Genomic DNA, 22,152 nt, shown 5'->3' on the forward strand with positions numbered 1-22,152 from the left:
GGCCTGCTCCCCCCAACTGCCCCCCCCCCCCCCCGGCCTGATCACCCCCAACTGCCTCTGCCTTGGTCCCACTGCCATGGCTTTGTCCTGAAGGATGTCCAGAAGGTCTCCTGGTCTAATTAGCTTATTACCCTTTTATTAGTATAGATAAGAGCTTATGCTTTTGGTTTAATGTTGTGAGAAATGCTCACCTGTCCCAATACCTGACAGACGTGTGGCGAAAACGAGACCTTTAATACGTTCTTGCAAGAGCAGGTGTCGGGACGGGCACATGGAGCAGCGATCACAGACTGTTTATCCCCACGGAGCGAGTCCCTCCTCCAGCTCCTCATTGGCTGAGCATCATGGTCACCTGTTCCCTCATAGGTCGCCTAGGTCTGCTCTCTCCCATTGGGCCGTTTAAGAGGATGGGCTGAGGCTTTTTCCAGTTGCCTCCCCTCCCACCCCCTAGTTGAGGTGGGTGCCCCTTGGGTTCCCACCAGGATGCTGGCCCACGCCCACAGTTCTTTGTTCGTACATCCTCTCCCCTCCTGCCCACATTCTGTGCGCCCTGGAGAAACTCCGTGACGCTTCCATCAAAAGCCGGCCATGCTGGGGCGGACCACAGAGGCCCACTTCCCACAGTGCCCGGTGCAGGGCCCTGAGCTGCCTTTCCCTTGTCTGGCCACTGCTCTCCTTGCTCGTCCCTCCCCTAAGCTCTCTAGCTTCCTGTAAGTTGGACCAACTGGACTAGGAGAAAGAACTGCTTTGACTCCACCTCCCCCACCCACCCCGCCCCGCCCCGCCTGGAGCCCTGAACTTTCTGGCAAAGTGCCTCAGGGCCCCGCGTCCCTATTCCCATCCAATGGCTGTAGCAGCCTCTTCCCTCTCCCTTTGAATTTGAATCCACGGATTCTAACTTTTCCCCTGGAAAGCTGCTTCACCTTCCTGTCTAATTGTACCCTCCCCACTTCCTGGTCCTCAGCCTCCTCCTCCTGTCCCTGAGCTGGGTCCTGGAGGGGCCTTGCTGGGAAGCACCCATTCAAGCCCCGAGTTTCCTCTTCCTTGAGCTCCAGGCTCTTTGCTTTGTGAGGGAAGCCCCCCCCCCCCCCCCCCCCCAGCAGCTGCTTCATCTAGGGCATGAGCCACCTCTGGTCTCTGTTAGAAAGACAAATGGAGGAGGAGGAGCCTCCCTTTCAGGCACAGGAAACTCTTCCGAGCTCTGGAGGGCTTTGGGAAGAAACATTGACACCAAGTCCCGGTGAAGGGGACCCGGCCCTCTGTCCCGACAGAACACCCAGGGTCCCCAGCCCGGGGCCCTGCTCGCCTGTTCCGGACCGCGCTGAACAAGGCCGGCATCTGCGGGAGGGTCCTAACTGCTCGCTTTAAAGAAAAACCCTCACGGGTGGTAAAGAAAGTCTCCCCTGACGCTTGGTTGGTAAATTGAATGTATGTACCTACATTGGACACACATAGCTACAGACACACTGAGCACGTGTGTTTGAATGCTGTGCGGACGCGTGCATGAGGGAGTCATTAGCATTCTGTGACTTCGGTACATGGTTTCTCTACCCACCGGGCCCAGTTGGCGTCACCACGCTCCTCGTTCGTCATCGTGCCCGCCTGCAAGCACCCCTCCTGGCCTCTTCTCCTGGAGTGTGACTGGACGAGGAAAGAGGCTAGAGGCCGCGTCCCTGCAGGCACCTCTCTTCTGCTGTGCGCTCTGGGCAGGCCATGAGGAAGAGAAATGGGAACTCGGGAGAGAGGTCTGGTCCAGCCGTGAGCGAGAGTAACCTTGGCTTTGTTTCTCCCCTCCCGCCGCCCGCCCACAGAGAGCGCCTGTCTCCGCAGCCAGCATCGCTGCAGCAACGGCAACTGCATCAGCAGCGTCTGGCGGTGTGACTTCGACGACGACTGCGGAGACCTGAGCGACGAGAGGAACTGCCGTGAGTCCCGGAGGGCCGAGTGCCCAGATGTTAAGCATTTCCCGTTACACAGAAGGCTGGCCAGCTCGCGGGTGGGACTGGCCATCGAGGGCAGTGACTGTCCATCTTTTTCATCTCATGGCACACACAAGCTAAACCAAAAAGCCGATTTTTTGCTGATCTGGCAAAAATAGCTATAACTTTGATTCGTTCTCGCCGTACCGGATGGCTATGTGTCCGGTTGTGTTGGCTGTTGTCATTTTTATTGGACAGTCTGAGGAAGAGAGGCCAGTGCCCTGACGAATAGGAACTGTGAGCTTTAAACGTTCCTTTGGCACACCGGCCGAGAACCGCAGGTCCCGGGTGCTGGCTGGCCGTCATGGTTGGTGATGCATGCAAGCGGATGGGGTTGCTTGGAGGACAGAGAACACACCATTGTATACCCAACTAGATATGTATTATTATTTAAAACAGACCCACATAGATCATTGTAAGACGTTCACAGATAAGCATCACGCGGCTGAAAGTGGGAGTCGGGCAGCTGGCGACGGGGCAGGGACAGGTGGCGGTCTGGGTCTGTAGGTTCGATGCTCGCCTTTGGGAGGTGGACCAGGTGCTCCCCGAGCCTGCAGGTGAGCAGAGGTGACCGAGCGTAGGAGGTGGGAGCGGCAGGTATGGAAGCTGTAGGGCAGAGTGCATGTGGCCTGGCCTGGAAACGGGGTGGGTCGTGGAGACCTGACTAGGAACCTGGGGCCGGGGCATGCGTGGGGCTGGCGCAGCAGGCGTTGAGAGCTCTCAGGAGGGAGGTGGGGCCCTCGGAGTGAGAGGAGGAACCTTCCCTTTGGAGAGGTGAGCTGTGGGCAGAATGAATCGGAGGGAAGGACCAGAGCTGGGAAACTTCTCTTCCAAACGCTGTGTCCTTGGAGCCCGGCAGCTCATGGCCACTGTGTTCTGAGGAGGATGCTGGTGGCTCTGGCTCTGTGTCCACCTGGTGTCGGGAGGTGTGCGTGGCCGGCATCCACCTGCAGAGCCCCTGCCGTTTCCCAGGACGCAGCAGGGAGCGCCCACTCTCCTCCCCCTGCAGGTCGGGCACCGCCCATCCTGCCTGTGGGGACACGAGGACGTGTTCTTCCGATGAGGAGAGCTTCCGAGGCCAACCTCGGGGAGCACTGCCTCTGCCTGTGGGTTCTGCTCTGCACACCGACACAGAGCCCTTCCCTCCAGACCCCCAGGAAGGTCTGGTATCGGGGGAGGAGCCAGAGCGCCTCGAACACGGTGATCCAGGGCAGCAGCATGGAGCTGACCTGGAACGGAGCCTGTCCCAGAGCAGGCGGGAGGGGCCTGCTCCTCAGAACCTGCACTTCGCAGGCACGCTGCCCAGCCCTGACGAGGCGCCATGGAAGCAGAGGCGGGGGATTTCGGGACCTCGTGGCCAGTGGCCAGGGGCTCCTCCTGGGGTCCTGGGCGTTGGTTTCGGCTGCAGAGACCAGTGTGGGTCTCACAGGCTCCGTGTTCCCAGAGAAAGCACCCCGGCCTCTTCAGGGTGCTGCCTCCAGCCCTGAGCTCTGCCGTTGGGTGAGGGTGCCGCTGGCGCGGGCCCTCCTGGGGGTGAGAATGTCAGCCTGGGCGACCTTCCCAAGACCCGAGACTTGCCTTCCGCTTGGCTCAGGCCCAGCTGGTCAGGTGTAGCCGAGTGAGGAGGTGAGTGTGAGGGACCGGAGTGTGGGGCTGGGGATCAGGGGCACCCATGCCTCTGTGCCCGGCTGTGTTTCCCCACTGAGGCGGCGGAGAGCAGCGCCGCGGGCATGAGGGCAAGCGCAGGAAGCCCGGGCTGAGGGACCCACTGTCTGGGAGGCTGGGGAGGCATCCTGTCCGCTGCCAGGAGACGAGGGGTGACGGAGGGAGCCAGGGGTGTGGCCAGCACGTCCCCCTGCCCTTAAGCAGGCTCCTGTGGGGTCCTGTCAGGAGCTTGGGGTTTAGATGTGCATCCCCTACAGTCTCGGCATCGTTGCATTTACCCTGCTCCCTCCACAAGCTCAGTCCCAGAGAGGAAATGGAGCCTCACGTGAGAGCCGCCAGGGATGCTGAGCTGCAGTGTTGCCACAGCTTTTCACCTTATGCCCACCCCCCTCCCCGTCCCAGGCTGGGCCACACCCTTCCTTCTACAGCTGCCCCCCCCGCCCCCCACCGCCCAGCGGCCTCTCCCCAGGCCTTTCCGCAGGCTCTGGCTCCCAGGGGCTGTGCTCGAGCCCCGACAACTGCTGTTTAAAGGGGGGAAGCTAATTCGGCCTCAGAGTGAGGGCTCGAGGACGGTGAGGGAGAAGTGACATTATGTTCACACCCATTGGGTGGCCTCTGACCCACACGTCTTCTTATTCACCATCACGGTGACTCGGTGAGGGCGTGTTGTCATCATTTAACAGGAGAGGGAAGGAAGCAAGGCACCGGCAGCGGCCACGGGCCTCTTTATCCTTTCATCTTGTTGTTGTTAAATCCTCGCCTGAGGATAATTTCCCTTTGGTTTTAGGGAGAGTGGGGGAGAGAGGGAGAGACAGAAACATCGATGTGAGAGAAACACATCAGTGGGTTGCCTCTTGCATGCACCCCGACCAGGGCCTGGGCCAGGGAGGAGCCTGCAACCGAGGTACATGCCCAGAATCGAATCCAGGACCCTATGGTCCGCGGGCCGACGCTCTATCCACTGAGCCACACCAGCCAGGGCTGCCTTTCCCTCCTTTTACTGTGGAGCACAGAGGCTCGGGGTCACCCGGAACTGCTTGGCGGGAGGCGGAGCCCGTTCCTGCTGCAGATCCCCCTCCCCTCGACCTGCATGCACACGAGGACGTGCAGCTTCCTGGGGGGCCCCGGGCTGCTGGTGTGGTTTTCTCGGTCAGGGACCTCCGGCCACTTCCTTGGGGCACCGCCCATCGGAGGGGGTCCTGGGAGGGAGCCCCCATCACTCGCTCTCCAGCCAGACGCTTCCGCCTGTCGCAGCTCCCACCCCGGCGCTGCGGCCGTACACGTCGGGCTCTCGCCGTTTGTTCTTCCATAGTCTCTGTTTTGTTTCCATTGCTTCTTCTTTTTAAATTGGTTTTCCAGTGGGGCGTTTGTGTTTGGGGGCTGAATTGCACCTCGTGAGTGTGCCATCTCTCTCCCTTCTCAGCTACGACCGTGTGTGACCCGGAGACGCAGTTCCGCTGCCAGGAGTCGGGGACCTGCGTGCCGCTCTCCTACAAGTGTGATCTGGAGGACGACTGTGGCGACAACAGCGACGAGAGCCACTGTGGTAAGGGGACAGGCCGGGCTGCTCCCAGGAGGCCGCATGGGGTTCTGAAAGCCACGCGGGAGTTACGAGGCCCCGCTGCCGACCCTCCGCCTCGCGGGGGCCTGGCTCGCCCGGAGCAGCGCTGGCTCACCGCGCAGGGATGCCGCGAAGGTGGCCGCAGCAGTGGGAGGGGGTTCTGATGAGCTCAGTGCTTGTCAGAGCCGAGCCGACGGCCCTCACCTCTGGGTGGCTGGGAGGTCAGCCTCCGGAGGACACACATCTGCACTCTGTGAACTGTGTTATTTTTCTTTTTCTTTTTTTTTATTGATTTCAGAGAGGAAGGGAGGGAGAGCCGGTCCTGGGGCTGAGCTTGCGTCTGGCAGGGCCTGCCCAGCAGCAGGGCGCTGACTCACAGGGACTAGGCTCCTGCCTGCCTCTCAAAGCATTTTTGAGGGGAATTACATACATTTTTTCATCTTTGTAGAAATACGAAGTGCAGAACAGTCTGTGGGATGCACAGCTGTTTTCCCTTCTTTCTGCCCATCTCCTCGACACTGGAGGCGTCAGTGCTCAGGAGGTCTGCTCTGGTGGGAAGGAAGCTGCGTGTTGCATTGCTGGTGGCATCTCCCTCCCTCACTGGCACATGTTTGGCCATCGAAGCCACAGCACCTTCAGACCCCGCCCGTTAGCTGGTCCTCAACCTGCCGGGGCGCCGTGGTCCCTCCGCAGGCCAGCCTTTCCCACGCGTGGCCGAATCTCCAGCTTCCCGAGCATCCTGGCTCCTGAGGAAGGCCAGCGAGGCCGCCACGCTGGGCCAGAGGCTTGGCTGCTGCTGTTGTTGAAACTGTTTTAAAATTCCGTTTCTTCTTTTTTAGTGTGTTTTTATTGATTTCCGAGAGGGAGTGAGAGATGAATATAAGAGAGAATCATCCATCAGCTGCCTCCTGCACGCCCCACACTGGAGATTGAGCCTGCAACCGGACATGTGTCCTGGCCAGGAATCGAACCAGGGACCTCCTGGTTCACAGGTCGACGCTCAACCACTGAGCCACGCCGGCCCGGCTAAAATTCCATTTCAAGGCGTTGCTTCACTGCTACGCTCAGGACACCGTCCCGGGGCATAGCCTCCTTCCAGGTCCTGGCAGGCCGGCTGCCCCCCTCCCTCCGGACAGCCCGCAGCCAAGCTCTGGGCTCTGCTCACAGCGGCCCCAGGCCCCTCTGCGGGCAGGTTCAGCACTGACCCTCCCCTGAGCTAAGCTCCCTCGGGACTGTTCATTGCTCCTTTTCTGCGGCCACAGGCTCTGTCTCTGGAAGCTTCTGTGTCTTTAATTCCACTTTCTGGGCAGCTAGCGGGTGCTTCCCTCCTCCCCATCAACAGATGTGGGATGAAGGTTTGTCCAGTGCACGGAGCTGATGGATGTGCTGGGGGGGTCTCGGCGCACTGGCCCAGAGGGCCTCCTCGGCGCCTCCCTCCCTGGTTAGTTCTCGCCTGCTGCCGGGGCCGTCGATGGGGCTGGGTGCACTGTGACCCTCGGGACTCGGCCGCAGGAGCCAAACCCGCACGCTGTCCTCACCCCTGGTTTCACCTGCAGAGATGCACCAGTGCCGGGACGACGAGTACAACTGCAGCTCGGGCCTGTGCGTCCGCGCCTCCTGGGTGTGCGATGGCGACAATGACTGCAGGGACTGGTCCGACGAAGCCAACTGCACGGGTCAGTGTCCGCACGCGGTCCTGGGTCCTGGGTCCTGGTCCTGGTCCTGCTCCGCTCCTCATGGGCGCCTGCGGGGTCCCAGCGCCTGGGCTCTGAGAAACAGGCCCAGACACCACCCATCGGCGCTGCTCCACAAGCTGGCCCAGCCGCTCAGCACGAAGGCAGACCGCCCCACGTCCTGCACGGAGGGGTCTCCTGGGAAAGAGTTCTGTGAACTGAGCGTGTCCCGAGTGCACGGCGCTGGTTGGCGTGCGGGCTCGAGCTGCGCTTCCTTCAGGACCAGCAGTAAGCAGCTCCCCGCCGGCCCCTCGTCTGGGCCATGTGTGGAGGGCACCGAACCAGCTCATGTTTCTGAATCTCGGGCATCACGGGTTCCCTGACTTTGAGAACGTAAACGGTGCTTGCATCTCTTTGGGGTGAGCGTTCATTAAAAATGAACCTGGAAACAACATGAGAACGTCAGCGAAGGCTGATCCTGTAGTGTGAGGTCCAGGTGCTGTTCTGGTTCTGCTGAGGAACGGCTCCTCCTGTGACCACTCGGCTTTTGTGCTGGCTGAGTGCGGAGTGCATCTGCAGCTCAGGGGGCAGAGCTGGGGACGTGGGGAGGAATGAACAGGACTTCGGTGCCTCCTGTGGACTTCCCCGCACCCAGCTCCACACTGCCCTCCAGCCGTGGCTGTGCACCCACTGCCTCCCCACGGTTCTCCTTCCTGCCCCCTGGGGCGGGGGGGGGGGGCGGGGGCGGGGTCAGGTGTGAGCTCACTGAAGTGTGGGCCTGGTGCTTCACGTCCTCGCCAAGTAAATGGTGCAGCGCCCAGAAAATAGACCGGCCGCCGACCTGCTGCCCCGCCGCCTGTGGTCTGTGCGGGGCGTGCTCCTTGCTTTCCGCTCCCCCCTTCGCTTCCCGTGGAATTGAGGCGCTTCCCACCCCTCGGCACCGGCTGTGACCTTAAACATTGACGTGTGTGCTTTACCTGTCACTCTCTGTGTGTTCTTCACCGACTTGCTGTCTCGGACCTGCAGGGCTTCAGAATGCTTTCATCCTGATCGCTGCACGCAGGGCCAGTACTTAGCACTTAAAACACTGAGTACCTCGTGTTTCGTTCTACAATTCAACGCCCGACAGTTAGTAATTCCTATTGTTTTTTAGTGATAACTCACTGGGGCACCTCCCTCTTCTCCAGTTACCTTTGCCCTGTAACCGGTGCTCCCCGTGGCCCGCAGGGTTCCTGAGCGGTGAGCTCTGAGGTTCCGTTGGTGTGATCACGCCTCCGTTTCACGCTCGGTCCTGAGCGCGGGGCACCTGCACGTCCTGGTGCGCGGTCCCTTCCGTACGTGCCTCCGTGGAGTCGTTCTGTCTCCTGCGGGCTGAGGCCAGTCCTCCTGAGGGTCCTGCTGAGTGCGACTGGCACCGTCTCCAGGCTCGTCAGCGTTGCGCTTTGTGCGCGTGTGAGGGTGGGCTGTTGCGGTGCAGCGTCCCCTGCGAGGTGTGCATCATTTCTATGCTGCTGGCTTCCTTTCCAGACGACGAGGACCTGCCGTTCTCCTTGGTTCTGGGACGTGGCAGCCTCACCTTCTCGGCGTGTCTCCTGCCCGCTCAGGGCTCGTCCTCCGTGGCCGCAGCCGCACTCCGTTCTGTCGCTCGCGCCTCCCGTGTCTGTGCTGTCTCTCCGTCGGCTGGAATTTCCTTTCCCTTCTCAGCTTCCCTTCTAGGTCAGCAGTTCTCTGTCCAGCTAAATCCAGCCTGCTTCCCACACGCCAGCCGAGCTGTTTCTGTGTCCCGTGTTCATCTCTGGAATCCTGTCTGGGTCTCTTGCAGACCTGACCTCTCTGCCAGCGCCCTCGATGCTTTGGATTGCTTTTTACGTCATCGCCGTTCACGTTGTGTTGACATTAACGTTGTCCCCGCGGAGCAGGGTTCTGTGGTGCTGAGGCCCTGGTTCTCTCACCGCCGTGGTCACGCTGCCCTGCCCGCGTGGTTGGTTCATCTGTGAGGGGCTGGGGAGGACCTGCCGCGTGTGGGACAGTGGCCTCTGGGAGAACCCGGGTTGTCCTGGCTTCGTGACTGTTCCTCCGGCAGCTCTTCCCAGTCTGACCGTCAGTCGTCTTGCTGTGTGAAGGATGGCTCTTTACCTTCCCCAGACTCTTCCATTTGTACCAAAGTCAGTTTCTCTCACCCTGTCATTAAACACACTGCTTACGGGACCCCCAGTCTCGGGGAGCTCGTAGTTCCTCGGAAGACGGGGCGTCAGGAAGGCGAGTCCGGGCACGCGGAGATCGTGCTGACCGGTCAGGCTCTGCGCTCGGCCGCTGTGGGGTCTGGCGGTCTCCACTCGCCTCTCAGAATTCCGGCTGGAAACCCGTGAGCCCTCCAGAATGGTTTCAGTGAGACACGAAGTGCATGGGCCGCACAGCAACAACCAGGTCCGTGTGGAAATGAGTTCCGGCAAGCGTCTTATGAGAATGAGCAAGGCTTTGGTGAGGGACTTGTTTAAGGCTGTCAGGCTTGTAAAGCCAATAAAGCAAAATGTTTCCAGGCAACGGCTGTTACTGGGGAAGGCTCCTGCCACATGCCTGGCACAGTACTCCTCTGCCAGAGGCAGGTCTGCTCTAAGGGCCTGCGTGGACCGAGTGCCGAAGTCGAGTGTTGAGGCGTGTGTGGTCTGGGTGCATGCTGTCAGGCTCAGCGTGACCTTCAGAGAGATGTGAGGACAGCAGTGACAGGCCACCTGGCTTGCAAAGTCAGGCTCTCTGTATTCAGACGATTGCAAACAGCCTCAGATGCAGGAGACGTTCCCGAGAGCATTGGAACCCGTGTTCCCGCCCGTGGGCGGCGTATGGCGATGGTCTCGCCTGGACCAGTCACCGCCGCGTGTGCTCCACGGCCTGTGTGTTGTTGTTGTTGCTCCTCTTGTTGTGAAGACGTCCCAGCCACGTAGAGAAACGGGCCGCGAGCCCGTCCAGCTCGGTTAGGCCGTGTGAGGCCGTGGTGAAGAGGGCGGCCGGCTCCCGTTCAGTAACGGGCAGACAGGAGCCCTCCCGAGGCGGGGAGCTGATGGAGAGGGCAGGAGGGGTGCTGGCTGGGTTTGAGGCTGAGCATGTACATTTGACCTGGGTTTTTTGACAAATCTATATTTTTATTGCTTTCAGAGAGGAAGAGAGAGGGAGAAACATCAGTGACGAGAGAGAATCATGGATCAGCTGCCTCCTGCATGCCCCCAACTGGGGATCCAGCCTGCAACCCGGGCATGTGCCCTTGACGGGAATTGAACACAGGACCAATGCTCTGTCCATTGAGCCAAACCAGCGAGGGCCTGACCTGGTCCTCGCCCAAGGCTTTGAGATGTTTCTCAATGACTTGCTGTGGCCGCAGCCCCGCGTGCCCAGGAGGCTGTTCGCTGACCGCGCGCATGCCGTCCCCCTTGCCTCCGTTCTGTGGTGGTTGCCGTGGGTACCAGCGACCCTGGTTGCCTGGCAGACGTTGCTCTCGACGGTCCAGAAAGGTAGCCAAGTCCCGGTTCTGGGCTTGCTTTCCTTGTGATGGTGGAAAATCTGTTATGCTTTTGGACATAAGGTTTTCCACGTTTGAAACTGGGCAGGTCCTTCCAAGCGTCCAGGTCCTTCGATGGCAGGACAGTGGGTGACACGGGCCCGGACGGGGCGGGCAGGGCTAGGGCCGGGCTCTGGCACCTGCCACGGAGTCTCCGGTCGTTGGGGCCGACAGGAGCGAGGGGTTACGTGAGAATTAAAGTAGCGAAGACGAGTGGAAGCACGGGCTCTGGCCCTGGGCAGCCTGGTGCCAGTCCGTGCCCCCCTGTGCCTGTGGGCATGTGTCTGAGTCCCCAGGCCCGTTCCAGCTGCCGCAGGGGAATGGCGCTCCCCCTGGTGGTGGAAGCACAGCTTTTAGCAGGTCCCTCTGCTTGTGTAACATGGTGATCCCGCCGCCTCAGGTGCCGCCCTGCAGGAGGCTGTGCCCACCACTCACTCAGGCGCCAGGCAGCCCCCCCTCAGCAGCTCCTGGAGGTCGAGGGGGAGCGAGAGGAGGGCGCTGACTGTTCTCTCTTCTCGTTGCCGGCAGCCGTCTACCACACCTGTGAGGCGTCCAACTTCCAGTGTCGCAACGGGCACTGCATCCCCCGGCGCTGGGCCTGCGACGGGGACCTGGACTGCCAGGACGGCTCCGACGAGGACCCCGCCAGCTGCGGTAAGTATGCACGCTCGGTCCGCTCCTGGGCATCTCTAGCGTCCACCGCTCAGGAAGAAGCAGGACATGAGCACTGCCCTGCTGTGCCCGGGTGCCCACATTGACAGCCAAGTGTGCCTAGGTGCCCATGCCGACAGCCAGGAGTGCCCAGGTGCCCATGCTGACAGCCAGGCATGCCTGGGTGCCCACGCCAACAGCCAGGAGTGCCCGGGTGCCCATGCTGACAGGCATGCCTGAGTGCCCACGCCAACAGCCAGGAGTGCCCGGGTGCCCATGCCAACAGCCAAGTGTGCCCGGGTGCCCACACTGACAGCTAAGTGTGCCCGGGTGCCCACGCTGACAGCCAAGTGTGCCCGTGTGCCCACGCTGACAGCCAAGTGTGCCGGGTGCCCACGCTGACAGCCAAGTGTGCCCGGGTGCCCACACTGACAGCTAAGTGTGCCCGGGTGCCCACACTGACAGCTAAGTGTGCCCGGGTGCCCACGCTGACAGCTAAGTGTGCCGGGTGCCCACGCTGACAGCCAAGTGTGCCCGTGTGCCCACACTGACAGCCAAGTGTGCCCGGGTGCCCACGCTGACAGCCAAGTGTGCCCGGGTGCCCACACTGACAGCTAAGTGTGCCCGGGTGCCCACGCTGACAGCTAAGTGTGCCCGGGTGCCCACAGTGACAGCCAAGTGTGCGCGGGTGCCCACGTTGACAGCCAAGTGTGCCCGTGTACCCACAATGACAGCCAAGTGTGCCCGGGTGCCCACAATGACAGCCAAGTGTGCCCGGGTGCCCACACTGACAGCTAAGTGTACCTGCGCCCACGGTGGCAGTGCCATAGGACACACGGGATGTGGTGCAGCCAGTTCCCAGGCAGGCACGTGGCTCAGGCTTTCTGCGCAGCTTTGAAGAAAGTAGCTGGTACTTTGCTGCGGCCTCAGAGAGCATGGCTCCTAGCCCCAAACAGGCCTTTCTCCGCATAATTGACTTAAACAGAATCCCGAGATAGTCAGTCGCCTTCACCACAGAACGGCTGCCGCAAAAGCACCATCTAGAGAACGCTGCTTCGCACCAGAGTGTCCAGGCTTCCTGCCCTGCCCAGCTCTCCGTCTGCAGAAAGCCCTCCCGTGGCTGCCCTTGGCTCGGGTGCGCACAGAATTCTTGGCTTCCGGACAGTTCTCCAGCACCAGCTGGGGCCCCCTGGCCTGACTGTGGCACTGTTTTCCCTGAGCTACTTGCATCGGACCTCGCAGATTCAGGGCTCAGTCCTGCAAGCCTCCCTGCGCCCCGCGCCCCCCTGCCCCCACCACCCCCCGACACACACTTTAGTGCCGACCCCAACCCCAGCTTCCCCTGCACTCCTGCCCGAAGCTGTGAGCCTGGGCTCCCAGGACTCCCTGCCTGGGTTTGGTCATTTGCTGAAACATCTCACAGACCTCAGAGAAACACTGGTTTATCATGGAAGGGATGACGGAGGGTGGAGGCGAGCATTGGAAGGAAGAGAGGCACAGGGCAGGTGTGGGAAGGCGGCAGAGCTCCGTGCCTCTCCAGGTGCCGCCCCAGCCCCCAGCCCCACCAGCACTCAGCAGCCTGGACACTCTGGGCCTGGACTCTGGTTCTATGGAATCTTCACCATACGGCCCGCCTGGCGCACTCCCCGTCTTCTTCCTTCTCTCCTCCTGGAGCAGGGAGGTGGGAGGCCCCGCTTCCTGACCTTGTGCAGGAACCGCCCGGTGTGATCTAAGAACAGGACACTCGTGTCCACCAGGGAAATGCGAGGGTTTTAGTAGCTCTGTGCCAGCAGCCAGAGGCAGAGACCAGTGTATTATTCCCATTATTTACACCGTACGTTCCAAACTTCCATGGAATGGGCGTCATCTACACGTTGTTATGCATCTGTGCTTGTGCAGTTAGCACTCCAGTGGCAGATGTGTATTCCCGTCGTGTTACTATCACTTACTTAGCTGCACCCCAGCTGGACCTCCAGGTGTGTTCGGTGTCGCCCTGGTTGGCATAGTGAAACTGCACATGTCCTGGGAACGAAGGCGTACTTTTACCCTGAGGTGTAGCCGTCCCTTCGTCTGCAGGGTTGGTCCCAGGGCACCGGAATTGCGGCTGCCGCCGGCCCCCAGCCTCGGGCCCCGTTCGGGCGTCTCCAGGTGGTCTGGGAGGGTCCACGTTCTCACTGGTCCCGTGTTCTCATTAGCGGTTCCAAGTTGTTATCCTGACAGGCGTGTCCATCTGAGATGTGCTGTGTCTCCCCGGGGTCCTAGGCATCACCTCTTTCCTTCGCTTTCACAAGCTTCACGAGTGGGAGTCACCTCATGTCGTTTTAATTTTATACTTTTCAACTTTCAGACTCTGGCCTATTGCTCCAACTGCGGCACTCATTATCGGTTTCTGTTTGATGTCTCCCAAATAATTTCTTAGGAATGATTACTTTTTACAGGATTAAAGCATATTTTCTTCTTTTTTTTAATCTTCACCCATGAATATCTTTCCATTGATTTATTGATTTTTAGAGAGAGGGAAAGACAGAGAGAAACATCGATGTGACAGAAACACATGGATTGGTTGCCTCCTGCAGGCTCCCCAACCAGGATCCAGGCCAGGGAGGAGCCTGCTACCGAGGTTTGTGCCCTTGACCGGAATCAAACCTGGGACCCTTAGGTCTGCAGGCCGACGCTCTATCCACTGAGCAAACAGGCCAGGGCTTAAAGCACATTTTCCTGCCTTACCCCTGGCCCTCCTGGTGCGGTGCACCGAGGCTGTGTGCGCTCGCCTGCTGGCGTGGCTCTGCTCGGGAAGCTGACCGGGGCTAGATTCTGTGCTGAGGCGGAAACCCACGTTTCTGCACATTTCTGGGACAAACTTTATCCAAAGGGGCTTTGGCGTAGAATTCATAAAGAATTCAGAGTGAGTGATGGAGGAGAACTTCCAACACCAAGGCTTCTAATCAGGACGACGTTTTCTCTTCTCTTCACTGAAGCTTTTACTCTTTAAACAAGATGGACTTGAATTTTTTTATTTTTTAAATATATTTTATTGATTTTTTACAGAGAGGAAGGGAGAGAGATAGAGAGTTAGAAACATTGATGAGAGAGAGAAACATCGATCAGCTGCCTCCTGCACATCTCCTACTGGGGATGTGCACGCAACCAAGGTACATGCCCTTGACCGGAATCGAACCTGGGACCTTTCAGTCTGCAGGCTGACGCTCTATCCACTGAGCCAAATCGGTTTCGGCGGACTTGAATTTTTTGAGTGGGGAACACGTTCACATGGTTTGAAATGGGAGAAGTATTGAAGTTGCACAGGAAACACCTTCCCGTCCAGCTCCAGCCTGTGCGCCCAGGAAACGGCAGGGGCCTCCGCACAGCCGGGCGTGTGCCGGCTCAGGGCTGCGCACCATTTGCTCCTCCACGGGCGTGTGCGCTGCCTGTTGTTCGCACTGCTTCTCACACGCCCGAGCGAGGCCACGTGTCCCCAGCGCTTCTTAGCTCTTCCTGGTGGTCAGTGCCCGCTGGCTGCACCCTCGGGTGCTCCGCCCGGGCAGCGTCTCGGGGAAGGGCCGGCGCTGACGTTGCTTCCTGTGCGGGCAGGCTGCGTTTCTCCAGGCAGCTCTGCTGGCCACAGCGCGCACCTGTCACGGTGAGGGCGCGGGACAAGCCGCCCTCGGGGCCAGGACAAGTCCGGGCCTCCCGGCGCCTGCGTTTCCTCATGGCCACGCTCCTCTTTCCGTTTCAGAGAAGAGGTGCAACGGCTTCCGCTGCCCGAACGGCACCTGCCTCCCCTCCAGCAAGCACTGCGACGGCCTGCAGGACTGCGCCGATGGCTCCGACGAGCAGCGCTGCGGTGAGTCCCCCGGCGCGCGGTGGTGGGTATGAAGGGAGTACACCGTGGATGAATCTCTGTGGTAGCGACGTGTCCTTCGCTTTAACCGCGCTGCCCCTGACTGCGAGGGAAAGTCTCCCGAGAAGCAGAGCCCCTGGAGGGGCATTTGGTTTGGGCTTGTCCCCTGCGGCGATGAAGGCTGGCGAGTCAGAACCTGCAGGTGGCTGGAGGGGGGTGGGTGCCCTGGTGGCTGTGGCTGAGGCTGAGTCCGGGCCCCCGACTGACCTCCGCGTCCTCCTGTGGCCTCGGCTCTGGGCTTGCATCTCCGGTCTTTCTTCTTGTAAGAACACTGCTCCTGCCTGGCGGGGTGGTTCAGCGGTTGAGTGTCGACCTATGAACCAGGAGGTCATGGTTCAATTCCTCACCAGGGCACATGCCCAAGTGGTGGGCTCCATGTCCAGTGGGGCATGCAGGAGGCAGCCAATCAGTGATTCTCTCTCATCACTGATGTTTCTCTCTCCCTCTCCCTTCCTCTCTGATATCAATAAAAATGTATTAAAAAGAAAAAAGAAAAAGTAATACTGGTCCTATTGGATCTGAGCTCTGCCCTGGCCCATTTAGCGTCCATTTGCTGCTTTTAACTGTATTTACTTCATTGACCTTAATTGCCCCTTTAAAGGCCTGTCTCCAAATACAGTCCCGTTGGGAGTTAGGGCTTCAGCGTACACATTGGGGGAGGTGGGTACAGTTCAGTCCGACATGGGGCCCTCACAGCAGCCTGTCAGCCCCTGTGTGAGTCACTGTCACACTGACAGGGGCTGGGATGTCAGACAGCTTTGGAGTTCGGCTTTGGCTCCGCCCTCCTCAGCTTGCAGAACACGTACTGCCGCCGCCCACGTTCCCATTTGGAAGCAGGACAGTGAAAGCTCTTGGGTTGTGTTGAGAGCTCAGTCGTGTCCTTTTGCATCAGGTGCTCAGGTCAGGGCTGGCCATAAACCACGCGCTCGGTACCTGGCGGCTCTCACGGCAGCTTCCCGGGCGAGCACTGTGCCAGGTGTGTGGGCCCAGGGCCCGTGAGCTCCCACCCTGTGCTCAGGGCCTCTCCCCCTCCCCTTTCAGAGCCTCTCTGCACCCGCTTCATGGACTTCGTGTGCAAGAACCGCCAGCAGTGCCTGTTCCACTCCATGGTGTGTGACGGGGTCGTGCAGTGCCGGGACGGCTCGGACGAGGACGCTGCCTTTGCCGGCTGCTGTGAGTGGGCGGCCCTGGGGGCAGGTTCGCGTGGGGAGGTGCTGCCTCTAGTTACAGATTTGATTTTACATTTCCAGTCTTGCATTTCTTTTTTTATTTTCAACATTTTAATATATTTGATTGGTTTCAGAGAGGAAGGAAGAGAGAGAGAGAAATAGAAACATCAATGATGAGAGAGAATCATTGATCGGCTGCCTCCTGCACGCCCCCTACGGGAGACTGAGCCCACAACCTGAGCGTGTGCCCTTGACTGGAACTAAACCGAGGCTCCTTCGGTCCGCAGGCTGACGCTCTGTCCCCTGAGCCAAACCAGCCAGGGCTGGTCTTGCATTTTCTGGGGAAGACACACGTTTCCTGCCTCAGGAGTCATGCGTAGTAGCTGCTGGTGCACACACAGGAGAGATGGGGTGTGGCCTGGGTTTGTCGGGCTCTCCTGCCCATCCCTGGAGGCCTCGCCTGCTCGTGGCTTCACAGCTCTTGTCCCATGTTGCACAGTGTGTCAGCCTTCCTGCCTGTCTCCGGGACCGGGTGCCCCGAGCAGGCGGAGCCTGGTGTCTGCTGGGCCGCCTGCTGGGATGGCCCTGCAGGAAGTGCGTGCGGCATTCGTTGGCTTGGGCGGCCCCAATGAGGGACTATGGACTGCAACTTAAATGTCAGAAATGCATTTCCTCTGGCCCGGGAGCCTGGGACTCAGGCTCAGAGTGTTGGCAGGTTTGCTCTCCTCCGAAGCCTGTCTCCCGATGGGTAGGTGCCCAGCATCTCCCAGGTTCTCACATGGTCTCCCTGTGCCTGTCTGTGTCCCCATCTCCTCTCCTTTTAAGGACCTCAGTCATATTGAGTCAGAATTTCACCCTGAGGACCTCCCTTTAACTTAAGACCTTATTTACAGCCCTGGCTGGTTTGGCTCAGTGGATAGAGCGTCGGCCCAGACAAGGGGTCCCAGGTTAGAGTCTGGGCAAGGGCACCGACCTTGATTGCTGACTCTCCCCACCCCGGCCCTGGTCGGGGTGCGTACAGGAGGCAACCAGTTGATGTGTTTCTCTCACATTGATATTTCTCTCTGTCTTTCCCTCTCTCTTCCACTCTCCCTGAAAACCAATGGAAGATTATCCTTGGGTGAGGACTAACAAAAAAAATAATAATCCCAAATAATAAAAGCCTAATATGCTAAGTGTACAACCGTTCGACCAGTCACTATGACACGCACTGACCAGTGGGGGCAGATGCTCAACTGGTAGGTTAGCTTGCTGCTGGGGTCTGGCTGATGGAGACTGGGTGAGATGGGCCCAACATGCCCGGGAGCCCCCCATGGTCCCTCCCCGGCCCTGACCACGCACCTGTGGGGTCCCTCGGCCTGGCCTGTGCCCTCTTGCAATCCGGGACTCTTCAGGGGATGTCGGAGAGCTGGTCTCGCCTGATCCCCACAGGCCAGGGCAAGGGGACCCCCCCACACACCGGTGCACGAATCCGTGCACCAGGCTTCTAGTAAATAAATAATGACCTTATCTCCGAATTCTGCGATTCGGGGGACGCCTTCACCTCTGACCTGCTTTCAGGACTTCTCCAGCGACAGTCTCTGGATGGAGACTCCCTCTTCCTCCTGCCGCAGCCGCGTCACTATGAACTCTTCGGTGACGAGGTAGCCGGGATCTCACGGACATTTGTCTCTTGTCCAGCCCAAGACCCTGAGTTCCACAAGGATTGTGACGAGTTCAGTTTCCAGTGTCAGAACGGCGTGTGCATCAGTGTGGTCTGGAAGTGCGACGGCATGGACGATTGCGGCGACTACTCGGACGAAGCCAGCTGTGGGGAGGCCGCAGGTCTGTGCCTCTCACGCCTGCTCTGGGGCCGCGGCCCCTGTGGTCGAGGAGGGCCCTCACTACCGCCCTTGCACCCCACCTTCCCGCCGCCTCCCTTGGCAGTATTTCCTGCCAGTTCTTGAATCTCCATGTAGGAGACTGCGTGTGAACTGGCCCCGACCCCTAGCGGGACTAGAGGTGGCTGATTCCATTTCACTGAGTCGGGGACTTGGTGCTCTGTGAAGCGTGGGAGGGAGGCGTTACGTGGTAAATGTTGCGGAGGAGGCTCCCCTCTGCTCCTACAGGTCGTAGATGCCAATGGAATCGCACCACTGTTACCTCTGTGTTAGCAGGAGCAAGGCCGTTCCTTTGGTAAAGTGTGAAAATTGAACACTCGGTGTCATTTGCGAGATCCATGGACATGTGGGTCCGAGACACCCGAGTCGGGTCCGGGAAGGCGGGCTCTTCCTGAGTGTGTCAGCGCTGGGTCCCAGAGGCTGCCTGATCCACCTGGTGGCGGGCGGCTGCCCTGGGACTCGGTGTGGAGGAGGCTGTGCGTACAGCGCAGCTTCACGTTCACGCTGGGCGGGGCCCACAGCGGATGCTGTGTTTTTCCCCAGAAAGCCCCACCGAAGCCCCCAACTGCTCCCGCCACTTCCAGTTCCGGTGTGAGAGCGGCCGCTGCATCCCCAGCCGGTGGAGGTGCGACGGTGAGAATGACTGTGGGGACTGGTCCGACGAGGAGGCCTGTGTAGGTAGGTGGTCCCCACGCCGCCCACGGCCGGCCTCGGAGGGGCCCGGCCCCTTTCATGACTCGGGGGGTAGCTCTCTGAGTTCTGTCCCCTTCTTAGTTGGTTACTAGAGTGGCTGCTTCCATTTCTGGGGCTACGTACCCCACAGTTCACAGGTGCGGGAAGGACCCGGGGCCTGGCTGCTCCCGGTGTGGCCTCAGACCAGCAGCCTTGGTCTTTCCTCAGCGCAGCCAGAATGTCCGACCTCCCCCAGAGCCCGCATTTTACCAGGCTCTTCGGGGGCCACGTGCCTCGAGCCACGTGCCTGGTGCTTCAGAGCCTCGGTTCCACGTGCCCTGGTGCCCCGGGGCCACGTGCCTGGTGCTTCAGAGCCTCGGTTCCACGTGCCCTGGTGCCCTGGTGCCCCGGGGCCATGTGCCTGGTGCTTCAGAGCCTCGGTTCCATGTGCCCTGGTGCCCTGGTGCCCCGGGGCCACATGCCTGGTGCTTCAGAGCCTCGGTTCCACGTGCCCTGGTGCCCTGGTGCCCCGGGGCCATGTGCCTGGTGCCTGGTGCCTCATTGGACCCAGGTGCCCGGGGACTCATTCCACGCGCCCTGGTGCTCCAGGGCCTTGGAGCCATGGCCCTCGGCGCAGTCGAGAGGCACTGAGGTGCGGTGCATGCTGTCCCTTTTGCTTGTGGTTTTCTTGTCTCTGAGCCAAGCCTCTGGGTGGCTGTCGTGGGTGGAATGAACCAGAACAGTGTTCCACCCCCCACCTGTGCATCTGAGTCACCTTCCTTTCAAAGCAAACGCATCTGAGTGTGATTAGCTCAAGTCAGATGCAGCAGGTGAGGGGCTCTCCGGAGAGGAAAAGCAGGGTCCACTCTGACCACCAGGCTGGTGGTTTTGAGAGGAGCTGCGGCTCAGAACCTCCTGGGCACGTGGCTGGGTGGTACAGCTGAAATGGGCGTCCGCACGAGCTTGGACCTATTTTGGTCTCAAATTGAACTTCTTGTAACTCTTTCTGTTTTTTCTTGGTGTTTCCTCAGATTCACAGATTCTACCCTCCCCCACTCCTGGGCCCTCCACGTGTCCACCTAATTACTTCCGCTGCAGCGGCGGGGCCTGTGTGATGGACATTTGGGTGTGTGATGGCTACCGGGACTGCGCGGACGGCTCGGACGAGGAAGCCTGCCCTTCGCCTGGTGAGTGCAGTGCCCTCTGCCCGGCACCTGCTCTGCGGGGCGGACCTCAGGGTCACCCTGGCACCTGCTCTGCGGGGAGGACCTCGGGGTCACCCTGGCACTGCTCTGCGGGGCGGACCTCGGGGTCACCCTGGCACCTGCTCTGCGGGGAGGACCTCGGGGTCACCCTGACACCTGCTCTGCGGGGAGGACCTCGGGGTCACCCTGACACCTGCTCTGCGGGGCGGACCTCGGGGTCGCCCTGGCACTGCTCTGCGGGTGGACCTCGGGGTCGCCCTGGCACTGCTCTGCGGGGCGGACCTCTGGGTCACCCTGGCACTGCTCTGCGGGGCGGACCTCGGGGTCACCCTCACACCTGCTCTGCGGGGAGGACCTCGGGGTCACCCTGGCACCTGCTCTGCGGGGCGGACCTCTGGGTCACCCTGGCACCTGCTCTGCGGGGCGGACCTCGGGGTCTCCCTGGCACCTGCTCTGTGGGGCGGACCTCTGGGTCACCCTGGCACTGCTCTGCAGGGCGGACCTCTGGGTCACCCTGGCACTGCTCTGCGGGGCGGACCTCGGGGTCACCCTGACACCTGCTCTGCGGGGAGGACCTCGGGGTCACCCTGGCACTGCTCTGCGGGGCGGACCTCGGGGTCGCCCTGGCACTGCTCTGCGGGTGGACCTCGGGGTCGCCCTGGCACTGCTCTGCGGGGCGGACCTCGGGGTCACCCCGGCACTGCTCTGCGGGGCGGACCTCTGGGTCACCCTCACACCTGCTCTGCGGGGAGGACCTTGGGGTCACCCTGGCACCTGCTCTGCGGGGCGGACCTCGGGGTCGCCCTGGCACTGCTCTGCGGGGAGGACCTCGGGGTCACCCTGGCACTGCTCTGCGGGGAGGACCTCGGGGTCACCCTGGCACCTGCTCTGTGGGGAGGACCTCGGGGTCACCCTGGCACTGCTCTGCGGGGCGGACCTCGGGGTCACCCTGGCACCTGCTCTGCGGGGCGGACCTCGGGGTCACCCTGGCACTGCAGGGCCAGGCTGGTGCCCGCTTTCTGGGACTTTGAGCTCAGAGGCCAGGCTGCTCCTCACTGCAGAGCAGGGGGACTCATGGGAACTGGAACTGGGGTGTCTCGTCTCCTATAATTGCCCTGTGATCTTCCTGCCAGAGAGGGCAGCCTCCCGTCTCCCACTCGCTGCGTTGGGGCACCTTTGCTCTCCTCCCAGGAACTGCCATGGAGCGGTGCAGGGGGTGGGGTGGGGGTGTTGGTGTTGGTGTGGGCGGGAGCCAGGTTCCCTGCTTTTGGCCGGCTCTCCTACCGAAAGGCGGGGGAGCCCTGCCATCTAGTGGCCGGACCAGCGGCGGCTGAACGCGTGCAGTGGCCCAGCCGCAGGAGGCTGGGACGCAGGAGACCCCATCCGCATCCAGAGGCAAGGGTGCTGCTTCAGGCTCAGTTATCCCAAGAGCTGTTTGCCAGGCTTTTGTTGGCACATTCCTCGGCTGCCACCTGCTTTTCCTCCTCCCGAAGAGCCCCACGCCGCTGCCCTGCCCTGCTCGGAGGCTTCAGGGCTCCCTTTGTCCTCGGTCCAGGGGCTAGGCTAGCCCCTGCCCTGCCCATGGCTTCTCACACGGTGCTGGGCCCGCTGCGGCTCCGCGCCTGCTCTCACCCGCGTTCCTTCCGCCCGGTTTGCTTTGTCAGAGTCCTCTTCCTCCTTGGCCCTGGAGGACAAGGTTCCCCTACTTCCCTCCAGCGACGCCCACCGTCCAACAGGCAGGGCATGGGTTTCACAGCTGGAGAGACCAGGATGTGGTCAGTGTTTCTCTGAGCCGCCCCCAGCTCCCCTGCGACCGAATTCCGGCGGGTGGGGGGCGGGGGAGGGTGGCCATAAAGGCACAGGCTCGGGGCTCCCAGGTGGAGCCAGGAGCTCCCATGTGCTCACAGGCCATGAGTGCGGGATTCCTCCTTCCAGCCCCTCCTCGCGGAGCCTTTACATGATGTCGATCTCTTTCCCAGCCTCAGTGAAGTGCCTTCTGATTCTTGACTGATCGGCTGGCCACTGCTTCCTACATGTTCCATGTGTGTAAATATCTTCTGCCCACAGTGACGTGTGTACCTTGTGGGGGGTCATGCATGCTACGTTGACTCCATCACTGTGCGTATCACAATAATAGGCAAATAATTAGGCATCCCATACATGCTTCTCAAATTAAACTGATTGGAAAACCCCAAAAACAAAACACTTGGAGCTCTGCTTCCCCCCAAGGCCCGCCTCCCTAT

The 22,152-nt window shown here is 60.7% G+C and overlaps 1 protein-coding gene across 1 annotated transcript in view; it reads left to right on the forward strand.

The window, feature by feature from the left end:
* Positions 1-22,152, forward strand: part of SORL1 (sortilin related receptor 1) — a 152,796-nt gene that overhangs the window by 90,370 nt on the left and 40,274 nt on the right. The window contains exons 23-31 of the mRNA XM_081113349.1: positions 1,812-1,925; positions 5,068-5,190; positions 6,762-6,881; positions 10,960-11,085; positions 14,819-14,926; positions 16,025-16,156; positions 17,833-17,976; positions 18,576-18,710; positions 19,736-19,891. Coding sequence (XP_080969475.1) covers positions 1,812-1,925; positions 5,068-5,190; positions 6,762-6,881; positions 10,960-11,085; positions 14,819-14,926; positions 16,025-16,156; positions 17,833-17,976; positions 18,576-18,710; positions 19,736-19,891 — 1,158 coding nt within the window. The remainder of the gene's footprint in view (positions 1-1,811; positions 1,926-5,067; positions 5,191-6,761; positions 6,882-10,959; positions 11,086-14,818; positions 14,927-16,024; positions 16,157-17,832; positions 17,977-18,575; positions 18,711-19,735; positions 19,892-22,152) is intronic.

Source organism: Myotis nattereri (assembly GCF_964212035.1).
Source record: "Myotis nattereri genome assembly, chromosome: 19".
Classification (NCBI taxonomy): Eukaryota; Metazoa; Chordata; class Mammalia; order Chiroptera; family Vespertilionidae; genus Myotis; species Myotis nattereri.